General features: G+C 41.4%; 1 protein-coding gene across 3 annotated transcripts in view; it reads right to left on the bottom strand.

The window, feature by feature from the left end:
- The window catches only part of MACROD2 (mono-ADP ribosylhydrolase 2), a 1,992,245-nt gene that overhangs the window by 525,241 nt on the left and 1,448,188 nt on the right, over positions 1 to 18,816 (bottom strand). For all 3 annotated transcript variants that reach the window (XM_060078113.1, XM_060078114.1, XM_060078115.1), the window contains exon 8: positions 15,942 to 16,015. In XM_060078113.1, the coding sequence (XP_059934096.1) occupies positions 15,942 to 16,015 (74 nt within the window). The remainder of the gene's footprint in view (positions 1 to 15,941; positions 16,016 to 18,816) is intronic.

Here is an 18,816-nt window from a genome sequence, read left to right as displayed (position 1 = left end):
GGATGAAATTCAGCCCAGTTCTGTGCTGGGGAAGCTGCTGACACAATTAGGGTGAGTCACCCAAGAGAAAACCCACAGCCAGAAAACATGTCTAATTATATATTTGTTCTTGCTGTCCCTTCCCTGTGGTTTAAACATCTATCTACTTGCTATTAAATATATCTGATGAGGAACAGAAAAAAAAAGGCTGGCTGAAGCTGGGGTTCCACATGATGAACTCTGGTGAGATCCATGTTTGGCCCGTGGCAAGTCTTCCAAACCCATCCCCAAGAACTAGCGGGAAGACCGGCATGAGGATGTTGTTAAGACCCAGGCCAGTGTATTCTGCTTGAGAAACTAAAAAGAAGGAAGTCTGAGACTATCTATAAACCCTAACTTGCTTTTCCAAACACATGTGTTTAGTCTTTTTAAGGTATACAGGGCAGGAGGTGTTCACATGATCTCCAGTGGTGCCATAGAGAGACATGGATGCCCTTGGCCCAATGGGACTTTTTAGTTCTTTTGAATCTGCTGATCTTTGCACAGTCTCAACTGTCATGGAAGCTGCAGGTCTTTGTTATTGGAGGGGAATCTTGACACTCCAGGGTCACCTTAAATCTTAACAACAGGGAAGATACTCATGTTTATTGCCCTGGTGTGCAGTGTCATGCTAGGTCTTGTTACTATTACCAGTCTGGGTACCAAACAAGACAAAAGGGGATGAGTCCCCTGTTCATGCAGTTATTGTTATATTAACTGTGGCTCATTGGCACTTTGGTACACTTCAGAAAGGGTCATTCCAATACGTTGCAAAAGGTCTCCAAGCCATGCCTACGTCCTATGGATATGTCCCCCAAGCTAAACATTTCACAAAATATAGAACTTTATTTACTCCCTAACCCATTTGGGGTTGACTCATAAAAGTTCTTTATACCACAAAATGTAATCTATGGTAACTGACAAATAGGTCATTCCTAGCCAACAAGATATTTAAAGAAATATTCACCTCGTAGAGCACTAATCATTCTATTAATACTACGGTAGGTTTTTTCCTGGTCTTATTTCATTTGCTGGAATTGATTGGCAATCAGCTATAGTTGTTTCCGATAACGGAACAACCGTGGAGACTGAACTCGTTTCTACTCTGAGTCCACACAGTCTTTAATCTCTGCCTCCAAGGACATCCCTCTCCAACCTAGTACCAGCCAGAAAAAGGACAGAAGATGATTAAGCTTCTCTGAGTATGGGATACTTAATCCTCCCAGCCCATTTTAACTTGGTTTCAAACCAAGTCACCTGGCATTTCACTCATTTGAGGAGTGAGTCTCCATTCCTTTCTCTTTCATAACTAGAGCTAAGGGTTAATTTCAATACAATGTTTATTTTCTTAACATTTTCCCTTAAATTGTGTTAACTGTATTTCTTAGCAAACTATACCTCATAAACTGCTTTCACATGAAATTGGTTTAAGGAAATTCTCATACTCAAACAAGACAGCATATTTCAAGTGAGACTAACTTTCTATCTGCCTCAGTTTCCTTATTGATAAAAAACAGGGGAATAGTCCCCACACCTGGAAAGGGTGGTAGTGAACTTTCATACTTAGGACAATGTCTGGCACATAGTAAATAAAAAACGCGAGGTCATTCTATGTAAAGCACTTAAAATGTCAAGCCTGTGTCAGGTTCTTAATAAATGGTAGTTATTATATTATCATAATCAGTCACAAACTGGGAAGGAACAGAAGTGAGCCTTTCCCGTGTAAAGTGACTAGAACATGGGGCGGGGGTGTCTTTCTTCCCTTCCCTCTCTTCTGGTCAACTTTTCTTCTTCCTCGTGCCTCCAACCCCTTCTCCACTTTCTTCTTTCCTTCTCTCCTTTTGGGTTTCAAATCAAACCGGCTGGAGATGGAGGAAAAAGAGCAAAAGGATGGGAGCCCATAACATTTAGGTCTAGAAAGAAGAATTATTGGAAAATAATTTGGCCTCTGCTTAAGAGTTTGCAATTGCCAACCCAGAGCCAAAGCAATTGATGGTATTTTCCCAGTGGTTGGTATTAATTAGCACTCTGCTGTCGTCAACTGGCTCCGCCGTCATGGGGATAAATCATTCACAAGCTACTTTGGACGCTCGTCCTGTTGCCACCACCTTGGCATCAATCTTCTCATTAGCTTTGTCATTACAGATCTCAGCTGTTCCTCACCTTTTCAGGAACTCTGCATGAATTTGACCTCGAGAAGTATTTAGTCACTATCATCTCAGCTATTAAATGTCAGATTCAGACATTGCAAACTGTGTGTCAAGACACTGCATTCTGGCAGTAATGAACCCATTATCTTTTTTCCCCCTCATAAAGCATGCTCTTTGGGCCCCCAAAAGGGTGTGATACAAGTTCTCCCAAGAGTCTCGTTTGATTGTAGGTGCCTTTGAAAAGAATGTCGCTGGCTGTATTAATTTCCAGACTTTCGGTAGTTTGTACCTGGCACATTATGCAAATAATGACTGCTCCACTTTACTGGGTGAACCAGGCAGCAGGGTTAGGCAACAAGATATAGCTAAGCAACCTGTGCCTTTAGCACTTTTAGCACATAGTCTGTCAATGAATCCTACAAATTGTATTTTTGGCTCTTCAAGAAAAGTCACGCTTATCCCTGCTTATGAGTCCCAGGAGGGTGGGGAGGCCAACGGACACTGCCTACATATCTGTCAGTTTGTTTCCAATAAACTCTCGTCCATTCAGGCTGTTTGTCAGCTCTGCACCTGCGTGGTAGTGGCCTAAGGCATGAGCCTGTTGGGTGCCTTCAAAGAGAAAGCCAGTGAGGCTGAGGGGCAGCCAGCAAGGGAAAAAGAGTACAGGTAGGACCACAGAGACTTTTCCTTGGTGTCATGGAGCCATTTGGCAGTTGACTGGAGCCTATAGATCCTTCTTAGAATACAGATTTTAAATAAATAAGAATATAAAAGATTACAAAGGAAACAATTTTATGGAGATAACAACACCCTAGAAATAGTGTGTGCTATGGCCAAATGTGTGTTTCTCCATTAACACATTTAAGCAAGATGTAGTGATGATTTGAAGTCACAAGGAGCGTAAATAGTGGTTTGAGATCTCCACAACTGTAATGTGATAGGAAATCTGATTTCTATTGATGACAAAGTCATAGGACATGCTGAATCCACTGTGGTTTGTGGTTACGGTCAAGAAGGAAGGAAGTGCTAAGTTACAGTTAGAAGTTAATAAAAATCATTGTATTTTTTTCCCGAAGTTCACGAACTCCCTGAGACCTCTTAAGAGTCTGTGGACCAAGGGCATGTGGCAAGGGAGGCATTTGGATTTTACTCCCAGGGGAATGGAAGCCCTGGGAGGAACGTGCAGGCTCCAACCTCTCGTCCATTTAAGTCAGGAAGCCCCAGAATCTTCCTTGACTCTTCTCTGCCCAGCGCCCTGCAATGCTCTGGGCACCATCTGCCCCTGGCACTCACCTCATTATCATGTGACAACTGTCTGTGTGGTCTCTTCCATCAGATGGTAAGGACAACAGCTATGTATCAGCCATCTTTGTACAAATAGTGCAGCCAGCATGGAACATACCAGCTATTGAGTATTTGCTAAATAAATTAATGAAGACTAGGCTGCTTTTGAAAGAATTACACATGAATCTATACTGCCAATGCTTTTCTGAAGAACATATTTTCCTTTCTGAAAGGGGTTATATGGAAATACACAACGTTTTAAAAATAATATCAGACTTCAAAACTAGGAATGGAAATACTGACATCAGGTAGATTTTTAAAAAATAATTTAAAAGTAGATTGATTGAAAAAAAGATAATGTGGTTGCCTAAAGACCAAGGTGCCCTGGTGCTTAAAATCATAGGAGCCTCTGCAGGGCAACAGAAGGCCAGGTAGACAAAGGAGTTAACTGCTGTGCTCACCAGCTACAGCTCAACAGGTCAAGGGCTCAGGAAAGAGGATGAGCTTCCAGGTATACTGAATTTCTCCAGCTTGTTCCTTGAATAACTTCCCATTTTTAGACAATAGCCCAAAGCTGTCTAATCCCAATGCACTGCCAGCCATCCTTGGATGGGCCACATCTGGGACCTGGCTGGGGCTGTGCACAGGAGAGCTGGTTTCCAGCTTACCTGGGGATAGTCATAGGGATCAAGACTAGACTCTTAATTTGGAATATACCTGAAAGAGAGATAAAAACCTACTGAGCATGCTCACCATCTGACATGGAAAAAAGGTCTGTATGAGACAGATGTGCCAGGTTCACGCACACTCAGCTCTGTCATCGTAAGAGACAATGTAAAATAGTCATTCAGTCAATGTGTGTTTATCAAGGCTTTCTATTTGCCAGGCTCCCTCAATTCAACACACACACACACACACACACACACACACACACACACACACACACACACACACACACACACGGCTCATCTGTGAAATTACACCTTGAGTCCCTGTCCTCAAGTCAGTGGGAAAGCTAACAGGTAAATCCAGTTACAGTCAAAGTTGTGATACTCATAAGTTTTCCTAAGGTTTCATGGGGGAGTGAGGGAAAAACTTCCCCAAAGGTGCAGTATCTGAGCAGACATGACAGGAGTAAGTAAAGGAATCTGTCATCTCAAGAAGCAGGTACTCTAAATAAAGACAGGGGGAATCTCTCAGAAATTGGAGCCACTGTCAAGGCCTATCTACCCTCAGGGAGATTTAAAAATTTCCTGAGCTTGCATGCAGCTCAATATCAAAAAAACAAACAAATAAAAGATGGCCAAACTGACGACCTGCTCTCTTTGTTTCAGAAAAATATTAACAGGCAATTCTACATAAATCATATAAGCAACAGTGTGGTAGGTGCCATGGCAGAAGAAATCCAAATTAGACTGTAGATTTGTAAGCATTCAAAAGAGATCTCTGAAATAGTAATCTACTATCATCATCAAGAAACAAAATGACGCTTTCGATGATCGTGGTTATGAACTTGGAATCCTGAGTTAGAATTCCAACTCTGCCGTTCATTTGCTGTGTGGTCTTTGAAATTTTACTTAGTATTTCCAAATCTCAGTTTTCTCACCTGTAAAATAGAAGGATTACAATGACGACCCCATAGGTTTGCTGTGTTAATTAAATGAGATTGTCCAAGTACGGTGCTTACACAAAGGAAGGACTCAATTACTCAACATGTGTGACATTAAATATATATATGAAAAAAATATATAGTTAGTGAAGAATCAAGCTCAAGTTGATTTGTTTTTGAAATCCACTTATCCTTAGCTATCATTGGTAGACCAAAGAGTTCACTTATTCGTAATGGAGTAGGATGGCATGTTACTTCTGAGCCTCAAAAGTAGATCTGTTAAACTCAACATAGAGAAGTACAAAATGCAGTATGAAATACTGTTAGACTACATCAATCAATCTCTGGTACACACACACACACACACACATGCAAATAACTTCTGAGTGCACACTGAAGACACTTCACGCTTCACTTAGGTCAAGGCTCTGTGTTACTGGGTAAACCAACTGCTCTAAAGAGTTTCACAGGTAACTGGTAAAGGGGACAATGTAAATCCCATTCCTGCTGTAACCACCTCATGGAATGTTTTTAAATTACGCATTTAGTAAATCTACTAATGCATTCCAGAGTATCCATTTATCCCCACTCTCTAAGGAAAATCATTATTCAACTGTACTTAGAAGCAAGGGATGAATTTTCTTCTTCCTTTGCCTCCTGCACAGAACATGACTGTTTGGGGGGTTCACTCGATGCTGGCAAATGGCCATTTCCTGCCTCTAGACAGAAAGGCTTAAAAGAACTTATAAAAAAACAGTCGAAATCCTCTGCAGACATCCAATAACTTATAAGGAAAAGAATATTTTGATGAGTTGGTGCAAATGAATCAGGAACATATGGATCCTATTTCCCTGGAGTTTAAATTTGTAAAGAGAAAAACTTCTTAGAAAAATGAACTTTGTAGATGTCACTGAACCCGGGGGAAAACATATGAGATGATTACTCAACTTAATACATTCCTAAGTTGCCCTGTGCTTAACTGAAGCACACCCAGGTCATTTGTAGCTCAATTTGGTCTGTCAAACACACAGCCCATCATGCTCTAATTGTTTTCAGAGCAGAATTCTGGGCAGAAGATATTAAGATGGTTAGTATTTTCAGCAATGAATTTTAGTACAATGGTTTATTTTGTAATTCCTTAAAGAGAGTTAATTTTGTCAGTGGCAGGAGATTCTGGAAACACTGTGGGTGACACATATCTGCATGTCCAGGGGCCAATCCACAGGTGGGTGGTGTAAACAGGCTCCCGTGAAGGACAACACTGTACCAATCAGAAAATCTTCTCTTGTAACCCTGCTAAATGGTGGCCTCATGCCCAAGGAGAACTAATTTGCTTCATATGACTGAGCGCTTTATTCTCAAAAGGTTTTTCAGGAACCAATATAATTATACAAGATCCAAGAGACAGACCTGCCATCTGAATATAATAGTTACTCAAATAATGATTCGGTTCTATACATTGATGACTTTAACTACCTTATTAAATATATCTCATGCATGGAGGCATACGAGCACATATCCAGAGACCATGATTATTATAAACAAGATTTTGGAAATATATTAAAATGCTTTCTAAAAGAGAGAAAAAGGCCCCTACTACGTGTAGGGTGCCACAGAAAGCTGGCTAGCAAATCCCATGAATATTTAATGCAAGTGGCGGTTACATGTTATATGTAGACATGATCAATATTGTTTATTTGTCAACCCATGTCAAAGGGGATTATAGGATGGAAAAAACAAGTGCTCATCAGTGAAAAGGCTATGGTGGCCACTCTGGTACCTTCTAGACAATACAGCCCCACCAAGGCTCCTAATCCCTTGTTAGAAGGTCGGTTGCATGCTGGTTTAGAGGGAGACTTACTCTCAGTTCTCAGCAGACCCTTTCCCACATTGAGGAGAATAAATATGAGCTTGCACCTTAGTATTTCTAGCTGGAAAAGATCTTTGAGAGTAACTGATCTAATCATTCTCAACCACTAGCTGGAGAAATGTTTTAAAATATAGGCTGCTATCCTACCAGATATGGCAATGCAGTAGATTTAGACTATGGTGCTGGTACCTGATTTAATCATTTTCTTAGGTAATTTTTACCTTATTTTACAGATGAAGAACAGTCCTAGAGTGGTTATAGCATCTCCTGCAATCTCCTTATTCCCAGGTCAGTGTCTTACCAACAAGCTCAGCAATGCCTGGGTCATTAGGCAATCTCTTCTGTGTATAACCAGGCAGGAAAAACAGCCCAGACTAAGGGAAGATCTACTGGCTAGAAACAGCCAACAATTATGTTGAAAAATAAATGCAGTTGAGTTATTCTTATGCCTTGATCAGGCTGTAAAGTCAGCACATAAAGTGAAAAATTCACACAGGCAAAATTATTCTTTAAACTTCTTTAGGAAGGCCCTATGTTAGAAACTGACACATCTCTCAATATGTTCAACAAAGCCCGTTTTTCCTCCAGATTTAGGAGAGATTGCTGGAGCTTTTAAAGTCCCCATTGAGCAAGGGATGAAGTTTCTGGCTAATATTTAGGAGCAATGTCAGAGAAGCAACAGCAACAAAAAGTCTTCATGTACTCTCATTACACTGATGCAGAAAGAAGCTAAGAAATATAGGAGAATCTGGACCAATTGGAAGAACAATGAATTCATATTTCTTATCTCATGCCAAGGTTTACTGTAAAAATGAAAATAAAATCGCATCATTTAAAAATCTCTCTTCTTGTCTTTTTTTTTTTTTTTTTTTAAGAGAGTGCACATAGGCAGCACCTCCTCACCATAGGACATCACTTGCCCTGGTGCCCAGCAGGTTACATGCCAGGTGGTTGCAACCCTTGCTGCAGAACCAAGTCTAAGATCAGTAGGTCAGGATCAACCTTCCTTGGCTAAGGTCTTCAAACTCAGGATTACAGATGTGAGCACTTCATTCTGACCAGCCTTTAGCAACTTGGATTCGCCACAAGTTCAGGAAATCGTAAATCCTCCAATATCCTTCTATTCCCTGCTTCATGCAAATTAACAGTCTCCTCACTAAAAGGTGGAGGCTTCCTGGTGTAGACTGAAGACACTACAGTTTTCTTCTCTACCCTCAAGTTTCCATGTGATGGGACTTCTAAGGAGTCCACGAATAGAAATAAGGAGAACTTGATCTGATTGAGAGGGGACATGTTAGCAAGTCTATCGCTAGGCTCACAATCTACCTCCTCCAATTTAGCTTTTGTCCATGATTAAACTGAATTGTATGTCCATAGGTCCACTCTCATTAAGTTTTTTCTAGTATGTTTTTTTTGATGAGGAGCGAAGAGATTGGAGAAATGATGTCTTTGCCAGACCTATTCACGTTTCTTACTGTATTGAATAGCAGTGTCACCATCAAAGGAGGTACGGTTTCCACAGAGGCCACCCCTATGTCCAAATGTGTTAGGAGAAGCAATGAGATGGCTACACATCTGGCCACAGCTTCCACCTAAAGCAGAGATCTGGCTAAGATTGCCTCTCACAGGCAAATCATTTAACCCCACCAGAATGAGAAAGTATCTTTCTTGTTCTTTCCTGAGTTGAGCTAGATGACAGTGGCAGGATTGCTGATTTTCCATTCAATCAGGGCAGCACATGAGTCCTATTCAATTCAAGTGGAGAGCAAGGCAAAGGGTTGCTTTTCCCCCCTGCCCAGCAAGAAGGAAGGCACATGCTTTCAGCTTACAAAAATGGCTGTAGAATGTCCTTCAGCAGGACCTCTCAGTGTCATTTTTATCCCTGTGTCAGATGCAGATCCAACCACATGCTCAGAAGTGTATTTTCTATTTATAAAAATGTCACAACATTTGGATAATCAGATTTAATTTCATAAGGAGTTTTAAATGTTGTCTACTTTGAAACCACCATATAATCCAGATCATTTACAGAAAAGCAACATGGAAGCCTCTTCTCCTACATTAAGTGGGTCAAGGTTGTTGATACCGACTCTAAAGATACACCCATCTGGAAGTTAAGGATCATCTTAAAGGCATCCGACAGCAAATGTAAATGATGCTTGATCTTTGGGGCATCGCCTGGAGAATCAGAGAGGACAAAGCTTTCTGTTGGTCTGACTGTGCCATGATGACCTGGGCAAAGACATGACTGCGGCTAAATCAGTGGGACTGCTCCAGAAGACAACACCAGTGGTGATGGTTCTGGAGCTGGAAGAAACATGGCCCACATTCTCCATTTTACAGATGAGGAGTACCAAGAGATGGACTTAACTGTCCACTGTTATCAAGAGAATAGATTAATCTGACTAGAACCCAAATTTTCTGACTTTTAATTCAATGTTCTAATTTTTATACCAACCTCCCTCTTTCGGATACTAATAGCCAGTAGTGAACTGCACCCTACCTCCTCCCACCCAACTTCCAGTAGCCATAAGTCTCATTTTGGCTCCGTGAAAGAGGTGAGGAGCTACAATTACATGGTGGCCTCCTTGATACAATCCTGCAGGCTTGGAAGTTGTCCTATAGTCTCCGGACCTCCAACTCATATTTTGCAGAGACCCATCTTCTTTCAAAAACACAAATCTCAATTCTAGAAACATTCTGCTCATGTCATCTGAGCAAACCTCTTCCTCCATTTTTAAGGACTGTTCACTTAAATATTAATTGTAGAGAATCTCTACTTCACCTGTCTCATGCTACTTATTCTTGGTTTCTACCCAGTACTGGCTTCCATTAAAATTCACATGTTTCTTTACCACAAGGTTACAATACAGAGGAAGACACAGCCATCAGAAAATAAACAAGCTTATGATTTGCCCCCTGCATGAAAGTAAGTAGTGAAAGCCTGCATTTTTAAAAGAGCTCTTACTCACTTTGCTATTGAGAACAGTGACCCTAAATATTTTTTTCCCAACCCAACATGTTTGAAAGACCTGGAGCAATTCCATTGAAAGCAATGGTTCCACATAAGAGGAGTTCTGTGAAAGGGGTAGAATAAACTACTTAAAACATGCAGTTTGGGGGAACAAACTTCCAAATTACTCTCAACCTTTCCTTTTCTCTAGTTCAGAATTATTAGCTTGAGATATTAATACTAAGAATAGGAGGTTATTCTGTTTTGCTAAAAGAACCAACACTTTGCCTCAGTTGTGATTCTTCACTCAAGCCAGCAAAATGGGCTTGTTGACTCTTCAAACTCCCCAATAATCAGTGACACCTTCAGCAAAATATCCTCCTAAAGTAGATATCCCCACCCCCCAAAAAACGATGGCAGGGAACATGACCACTGGCTGCTCCTATGGCCCTGCTCCACCACCAAAGTGGGCTCTAATTTTCCCTTCCCAACTCCAGTTTGCAAAAAAAGTTCCCAGAGAAGACTCTCATCAGCTGATTTTGGGTCCCATGCTCACAGATGTAGAATACTTTGAGTGACTGAGTTTGGTTATTTTGAAATAATTGCCACTGGGCACAGAAGCAGGGTTATAGTAGAACACCAAGGTACCCAACCAGTTGACCTTAGGAATTTCCTTTCCCTTGAATCTTAACTGCCACATCTATAAAATTAAAGATAAACACACCTACCTTGAAGAAAGTTTTGGGAAGATGTTATAGAAATATGAATAGTATGTGTCCCAAACACAAGTCAAGGGACACATCAGAGCTGGAAAACACTGGTTTCCCTTCTTTAGCTACTTCACATCCCTACTTTACATCTCCTAGAACTCTTCCTAGAAACCCCAGACTCAGTGGCGGTATATATGTGTATGAGTTACCCTATTTAAATATAATCCTATTTTAATATAATCCCCCCTACCCAAGACAGAGTATATTTTCAGGTTCCCTCTACATTCTATTTATCTAAAAGTAATGCGGGCATAATGGACACTGCACTGGGTTAAGGATGGCTGGCAGAGGAGGACATGTGCTATTTATATGTCAGCACAGAAATCAACCCCTAAACTACCTGGGACTGTAGGTTGATGTCACTAGAGCACCCTGGGGCCTTGATTATAGAGACATCCCCTGCTAAGAGAAAAAGGATCATTAGACTTTAAAAGAGTTGTCCACGTAGTTAGATTATGGAAAAGGGTGCTTGGGCATCCTTACCTCAATGCCTGGAAGTGTCTGAGTAAAGCCCTCCCTACCCTAGGCACACTGGCTAACTGGCAGGGGGCTCACTAACTATAGCGGCACAATTTATATGATTCCATCTCTTGTGATTCTTACTGATGGGAACAGGATTATGAAACCCAGAAACAACAGCAAGAGGCTCTAATTTCTGGCTGCAAAACTCAGGCATGCCTGTTGGGAATAGATGCTAAAGCAGCGTGGGGATGGAGAGGCAAGTGGATTTGCCCCCTGGCAAGCTCTCAGGTGGGCAGTCTATGGTGACACCTGGCGCTTGAACACTGTCTCCCACCAAGCAAGGCTGAAGCTACCTTGGGTAGCTTTTGTTGGCTTTTATTCTGACAATGGGTATTTAGAATCACAAGATGAAGAGCCAAAACTCACATCTGACCACCAATGTAACTGTCACAAACCTCAACAAAGACAGCCTGAGAATGGAAAAGTATTATGTGTATGAGTGAGTGAGTGGGGGAGTGAATGCATGTGTGTGTGAAAGAGGGGGAGGGAGGGAGGGAGGGAAGAAAGAAGATGGAGAGAGAAAACAAACTGTTTGCAAGTCATGAGGTTTCTTGAAGAGCAAAAGGAACACGGCACACGCGCAAAGTCTGGGAATACTTTTCTTCCGTTATGTCACAGGCAATAAGCATCATGGGTTCCACCTGAAGACCAGCCTTGGGCTTAGTCAAAGGATACATTTTTACAGCAGCATATTAGGATGATGGGTATTAGTACCATAACCACATTCCTGCACAGAACGTGAAGATTTTAAGATGGAATTTGTTTTTCTATACACACATATCTTAAACTTAAATTGTTCCAGAAACTAAGGCCAGCACAGATAGTCAAACGATGCTTCCAGACATAAGAAGACACCCCCTCAAGGAGAACACGGGGCACCTCATCTGCGCCTTCCAGATTTCTGAACGTTAACCACACCACTGTCTTCTGCAGAATTGAAGGATGGTGCTTGTTTTGCATTTCTGTAAACAATCGTCCACAGGAATTGAAACTTGGTGTGAAGTATATAATTCTCCCATCAGAAATGTAAGCATCATTTCATGTTTCATTTAAGCCCCACCCCCACCCCCGGTTAAGAACCACACAGATCCTAAGGTGTTCTGTGTCAGTGACATAAGGCAGGCCTCACACTGTTTTTTGGGGGGTTTTTTGGTGATCCATAATATGATTCTGAAATAAAAGTGACACACAATTTTTAACACTGCATATGTTCAAAAACCTCTGCCAAGAAGGGGAATAAAATAGTCTTGGCACCAGAAGCTAAAGTGCAACGGTTCCTCTGTGATCTGTGGTGAGGAAGCAAGTGGCTGTGACCCTGATCTTGTCAAGTTAGCACGAGAACAGCGGATGAAACTTTTAGGAGCCTGACTGTGCCTGTCTTCAGTGGATTCCCAATTCTGGGTTCTGAGGGAGAGGAATGTGTTCACCCTTTTCGATACTTTGCGGATTGTGTGTCTGAATGTTGGAAGGCAGGGGAGGATGACAGTGAAGCCAGAAACCAGTTTCTTAACTTCTAAAGAACATCAACGATGAGCCCAAAACTAGTTCTGCTCTCTGGCTGCTGTCAGTTGACCTTGGGGCCTAGACCACACTGGGTAATAAAGCCTGGGACCTGGGCTCACAACAAGGTACAGAGCTGGGCGTCTGTCGCGGTGCCACACTGCCACATACACACAGCATCTCAGGATGGCCTGCCACATCTGTAGGCATGCTACCCAAAGTGACAAACAGCAATACCACAAGGGTCATGTTTCCCTTGGAAGGCACAGAGTAAACAATTTAAATGACAAGTAGATGATATTTCACATTTTTAACAACAATCTGTTCATGCTAAAAGCACAGTTAAAAAGTATTCTATGCTAGGCAAAGGTCCAAAATCTGCATTCAATGAGAAAGAACTTCCACCTTCCTCCTACACGGAAGAAAACTGATTTTGGTTTTGAAAATGCAGAGCTGGGGGTCCTCCCTGCCAGTGATCCCCAAGTCAAGCCAGGTGCCTACAGAGGGCCTTCAAAGATCAACCAGAGGCTCCTCCATTTAAGTGTTTCCACCCCAGAACAGGGGGTCGGCTTGGGGAGGAGGGGTCTGTGGGCAGGAGAGGGGAGATTAGGGAATTCCCATGAAGTAAATGAATGGGAAGGTTTCTGGAAAATGACATCCTCAAAGATCTGCAGAGATGCAGCTGGGGCCTGGTCTCAGGTGAACCATAACCTCTCCTCTGAACCACGGCTGCCCATGGCCACAGCTTTAATTAGAGCTCCCAGAATGCCATGTTCTGCCCAGCTGTCAGCTGCTTTATCACTGGCAGAGGGGTGGGGGTTCCAGGTTTGTGTCACACTATAACTGAGGCCTGATTAGTACAATACCTTAGGGTTTCCAGGTTTCAAAGTGCCCGGGAAACCCACTGATCTTCCAGCTTGGAATCTTCATCTTAGATGCCTTGCCCCCTAAGGTGACTTCCTGGAAGCCTTAACTGCAAGCGCTCTGAGCTGTGGGATGTTTGCCCCCTTGGGGTATTTGAAATCACTGAACGTGACCTCCATAATGGGCAAACAACTCCCAGTATCAAGCTATTTGTGGCTTTTAAAAATGAAAGACATCCTATTCTTCTGCTATCTATGGAAAAACGTATAAATACATACATTGCTCCATAGACCGATAGCCAGGTGGCATGTGAGTCCCTAGGGTGGATCAACAGAACGGGCACTGTAGAAACACCGCTTAGGCTAACTTCCTGATAGGAAAGGGGTGCCTCAGGACTGTGGAGTGAAGAAATCACTATTTCACAAGGAACGGTGTTTTTAGACGGCATGACAAATGAGGAATGCATGGAACTGCAGATGATAACGCAGAGCATCCACCTGGAAGTAGGAGTCAGTGCCCCATTTCCGCTGCTCGTTTCCGTAATGACCCCTTGATTTGCTCACTTGTCTCTTTAGTAAAGTTTCTGCTTGAGAAAACTGGGAGCTTTAGGAAACGTTATCATGCCACATGCTGTCAATTTTTTTTTTTTTTAATAGCCAACTCTGATATTCTTTTCTCCTGATTTTCTGAACTCACACATTCTTCATTCTTAGTTGCAATGGCAATAACTAAGTTGTGTTTCTCAATCCAAATTATCTAGATTTTCTACAATGAAACGAAGACATGAGCAAGAAAAGAATATGAAAGCAAAAGAAAGGACTCAAAGACCGAATAGGCTAGTAAGGAGATCAGAGTAAAAAAACATTAAGTAGGAAACACTAAGCTAACAAACATCTAGGAAAAATAACTTTCTGAATAGTTTAGAGACAGTCTATCAGTCAAATTTGTCATTGAGCTGTAAATGTGACCAACACATTTGCTCTTCGTCATCAACTCCTTGATGTTTTGTATAGTTATGTTTACTCCCATCACATGCCAAGATGGCACATGGGAACTTCCAACAGTGGGAAATATCCTCGGATTATTATTTTAGTGGAAATGATAAATTTATACCAATATACCAGCTCACTTGTTAGTTTTCAACTTTGAAACACTACATTTTTGCCAAGCAGATGGTCCAGGAGCCTTTGGTATGACCGAGAGACATATTGAAGATTACCCGTTTTCAAAGGGACTGAACATCTCTCCCTGGCCTCAGGGGCATTCCAAGGAGAGGCAGGTCAGACTCTTGGCTCTGAGACTCCAAAGCCTTGAGCTTGTCATTTAACCTTTTGATTCTAGATGAGGATAATGACAGCAATACCTATCCTAGAGGTTCTGTAAGATTGTTGTGAAAATAAAATAATACATGTCAAGGAAATGTTTTATAAACTGGCTATTTTAGTTATTTTTTTCTGCATCTTAGAGGTTACTAAAGTTATTCTCTAAATTGAAGTTGTCATATGTATACCTTTCAAAGTCAGAGGAAAAGAAACAGCAAGCACCAAAGTATGTTTAGCCGTGCGGTCTTTACTTCTACTTGAAATTCACAATGTTCGTGTCTCTTTTAAAAATGTTGAAATTACAGTAATTAGCAAAAATGATGCTGCTGTTTCTTTAAACACACAAGAGCACCAAGAGCTATCTCTCATTAGGAAACGCCCATAGTCTCTTTCCATATCCAAACATTTCCAAATAATCCAGTGAAAACCGAGGAGAAAGCTATATCCATGGGCCATCATAAATGGAACAAAATTCTTTACAGCACTCATGTGAGTATATGAGGAGAAAACCAAAATCGGAAGAAAAATGCACAACATTGTGTGTCGTGTGAAACCTATTTGCTGTCCTGATCATGACGATTTAGCTATCGATTATCCAACAGCACACTCAGAAGTCACACTCAGAAGTCACTTTATAGAAGGGATTAGTTATAAAGAGATCTTAGATTACTGAAAAAATTACCAAACACCAGGAATCCCCTGTCAACAAAGATAACTTAACTCTTTAAGGAAGATAGCACCAGATGATCCCTGAATTCGTCATCGTAACGAAATCCACCCTGTTCTCTCCTTTACACACAAATCCATATTATTTAAACACATAAAAATGAGATCATGGCTAAATGAATCTGATCATTTTGCCCATCTTCACCACTGAAACCAATCAACATAATCCCTTCAGTCAATTAATTACAGGAAAATATTCAATCACCCATGTAACCCAAATGAAGCAGCATCAGCTAGCTTTGGCTCAATGACTAGGTCAACTTGATATTTATGGAATAAATGTATCTGCCGTTTGGAAACTGATCACCGAATTCCAGCATCTTGTATGCTCACTGATGGTGTTTTTCTCCTACCTGGTGCTGATTCTTGGCCAGCCATTCCTTAATGGTGCTGAGGGCAATGACTGCAGCAGGTTCGTTTGGAAAACCTAAGTGAAGAACAGAATAAAACAAATTTTTTTAAAAGGCAAAGGCAATAGAGAAGTCAATCATGGTGTGATACTGGGTTTTCCTCATTTAAACAGTATTCATTTCAACCAATTAGTACTGAGCAAGGGAGACCTCAGTCATGTATACACTCTACACTGCGCATCACAGTATATGAAGGCTGTGATCCAATATACAAGGCATTAAGGGGGGGCTGGTCCTATGCCCGTCTAGAGCTAAAAGGCAATAAAGGACTAACTGTCTCTTCAGTTACATGATGTCTATTAAAATGTATTTACGGTTGCTTAATACCTTCCACAACATTTTCATATAATTTTCTCATAGGAGGTGTCAGATTAATGTTTATTACCCTCAGTTTACAAATCAAGTAAACGTGGGTCAGAGACTACATGTGGCTGAGCCAGGGTCACGAGCTCAGCAGCACTCCATCAGTGAGCTGCCACAAGACACAGCGAACAACCAGGCACACAGCCATACCACTAAAAGCTATTGTGCGAATTCAAGGAAGGTAATGCCTGTTCCATTTAGAGCCATTGGAAATGATGTTTCACATGAAGACAATATGAAATGACCTGATTGTGTAGTACAGGTTTGGTTTTAGAAGGGCAGGAAGAATGATGCACTTATAATACATCAGTGAACATGAGCACACAAAGTTTCTAAAATTCATCCTTTAGCGTATATAAAGCAAGCACATTCGAGAACTTGCAGAATCATCAGACATTCTGCCAAGAATGAGATAAACATATGTGAAAGAATAACCTTGTAAGTTACTTATTTATGGGGCAGAAAGAAGAGATGGGAGTGACTGTTCTGTTGAAACTACTCTCTTCAAGCTCACCACTGGCTTCCTAATCAAGAAGGCCCATAGCCTTTCAATAATTCTTCATCTTCTTTGGTATTAAATGTGTTTAACTAGTTTTTCATATTTCAATATGTCTTCCCTCCTGAACTTTTTAAAGAAGATTTTTAAATTGTTTTAAAGTGTACAATTCAGTGGTTTTTAATATGTCCACAAATTTGTGCAATCATCACCACTAATTTCAGAATATTTTCACTGTTCGAAAAAGAAAATCTGTACCCATTAACAGTCATTTCCCAGTCTCCTCTCCCTCCAGCCCCTGTCAACTACTAATCTACTTTGTCTCTATAGATTTGCAGATTCTCCTCCTAGATTTTTCAACACTGCCTTCTTCTGTGTCTCCTCCTACCTATTTGACCTCCCCTGGCTCCTTTTTCTAGGAGCATCCATTAAATGTCTGCCATTCCCAACATGCTAAACTCAGATGTCTGAGCTGATGCTACAAGCATCATCCACCAATATGTCCACGAGGGCATCATCTTATCAGGGAGGTTCCCGTGACATTGTTCATGCAGACGAAGAAAGAGAGAGGTGTTGTTGAAATGGGGAGATTTGAGATTTAAAAGACCCAGTTTTACTGGAAGGCAAATACATATTCCAGTAGTTCATACTAATGGTTTATATCCCAGTGGACTTTCAGAGAAAATGTAAGAGAGAAGTAGTTCGTCCCCACTTCCAAAAATAAATGTTGCTTTTCTAATTAGGTTTCTACATGCTTTGTTAGGGAGTATATTAGGAAAGGGGACAAAATAAAGCAGGGCCAAGCCCCACGTGGTCACTGTCATATGAGAGACAGAACCGTTGTCATATGAAAAATGTGCAGAAGTTCTCAAATTTGCAAATTCATCTATGACATTTGGGATTATGGGTTTGTTTTGCATTGTTTCATCCCTTCCTTAAATTAAGGCTTCAAAATGTAAAACGCTTAAAGTTAGAAAAACCTGTTAATTAGCTAATTCATTAAACAAATTATTATTTAACTAGAAAAGAGTATGTGCATATACATATACACATATGTGTATATATATATATATATATATATATATATATGTATAGACAGATAGACAGACACACTTTTAATGAATCCCTGTCTTTAAAGCCCAAAGTCTGTGGGGAGAAAATAAGAGGCAACCGCAACACAGCAGGACAAGGGCATTTAGGGATGTGGGGACATAGATGAAGAGCACTGAGGGAGGCTTTCTAGGAAAAGATAGAATGTCTGGGGGAGGGAACTATACGTGGGAAACTGAGGAGACACTGTCTGAGAAGCAAGCTGTGAGCAGCAAGGAATTGATGGAAAAGGTGAGAGGGAAGGTGGATGGGGAGAAAGCAGGAGTCCTTGTGGGCTGCAAAGAAAAAGAAGGCAGCCAGGATGGGCATGTGTGGCTAGGGGTTACCCAGAGGAGGCTTTTCAGTCCACCTTTTCCCTGAGTTTAACACCAACATTTGTAATGACCCAGATGCCTCCCCTTGACAGGCTCCAGAACCAGAAATGCAATGCATATTCCTCCACAAAAGGAATCCTTCCTGACTTTCTGGTTCTGGCCTTAGCTGCTCCCCAGTCACTGCAATATCTGGCTGCTTCCCCTGCTGGTAACCGGGTCCTACAGACAGCATCTCTCTGAAGGATCTTACACCACCCTGTTCTTTTCTTCTTTTCCCATTGATCTTATCCGAGGTCGGATCAACTCTCAGCCCGACAACAGCAGGTGACTTGTAACTGTGCCCCTCAGTCTTCTCCCCTTCTCCCATCTATCCAGCACACCACTTCCAGGTGATTCTTCAAGTATAGTTACCACCACCTTACACAAAACAATGGCAGCCTTGGCCGACTGTCCAGCTCCTACAGAGTAAACTTTAGCACCTTAGCTTGGCATTATATACCCCGGGGGCCTTTCTAGATTTGTGTCTTAGCTTTCC

Source organism: Mesoplodon densirostris, chromosome 16 (assembly GCF_025265405.1).
Source record: "Mesoplodon densirostris isolate mMesDen1 chromosome 16, mMesDen1 primary haplotype, whole genome shotgun sequence".
Taxonomy (NCBI): Eukaryota; Metazoa; Chordata; class Mammalia; order Artiodactyla; family Ziphiidae; genus Mesoplodon; species Mesoplodon densirostris.
This window is presented reverse-complemented; position numbering and strand designations above follow the sequence as displayed.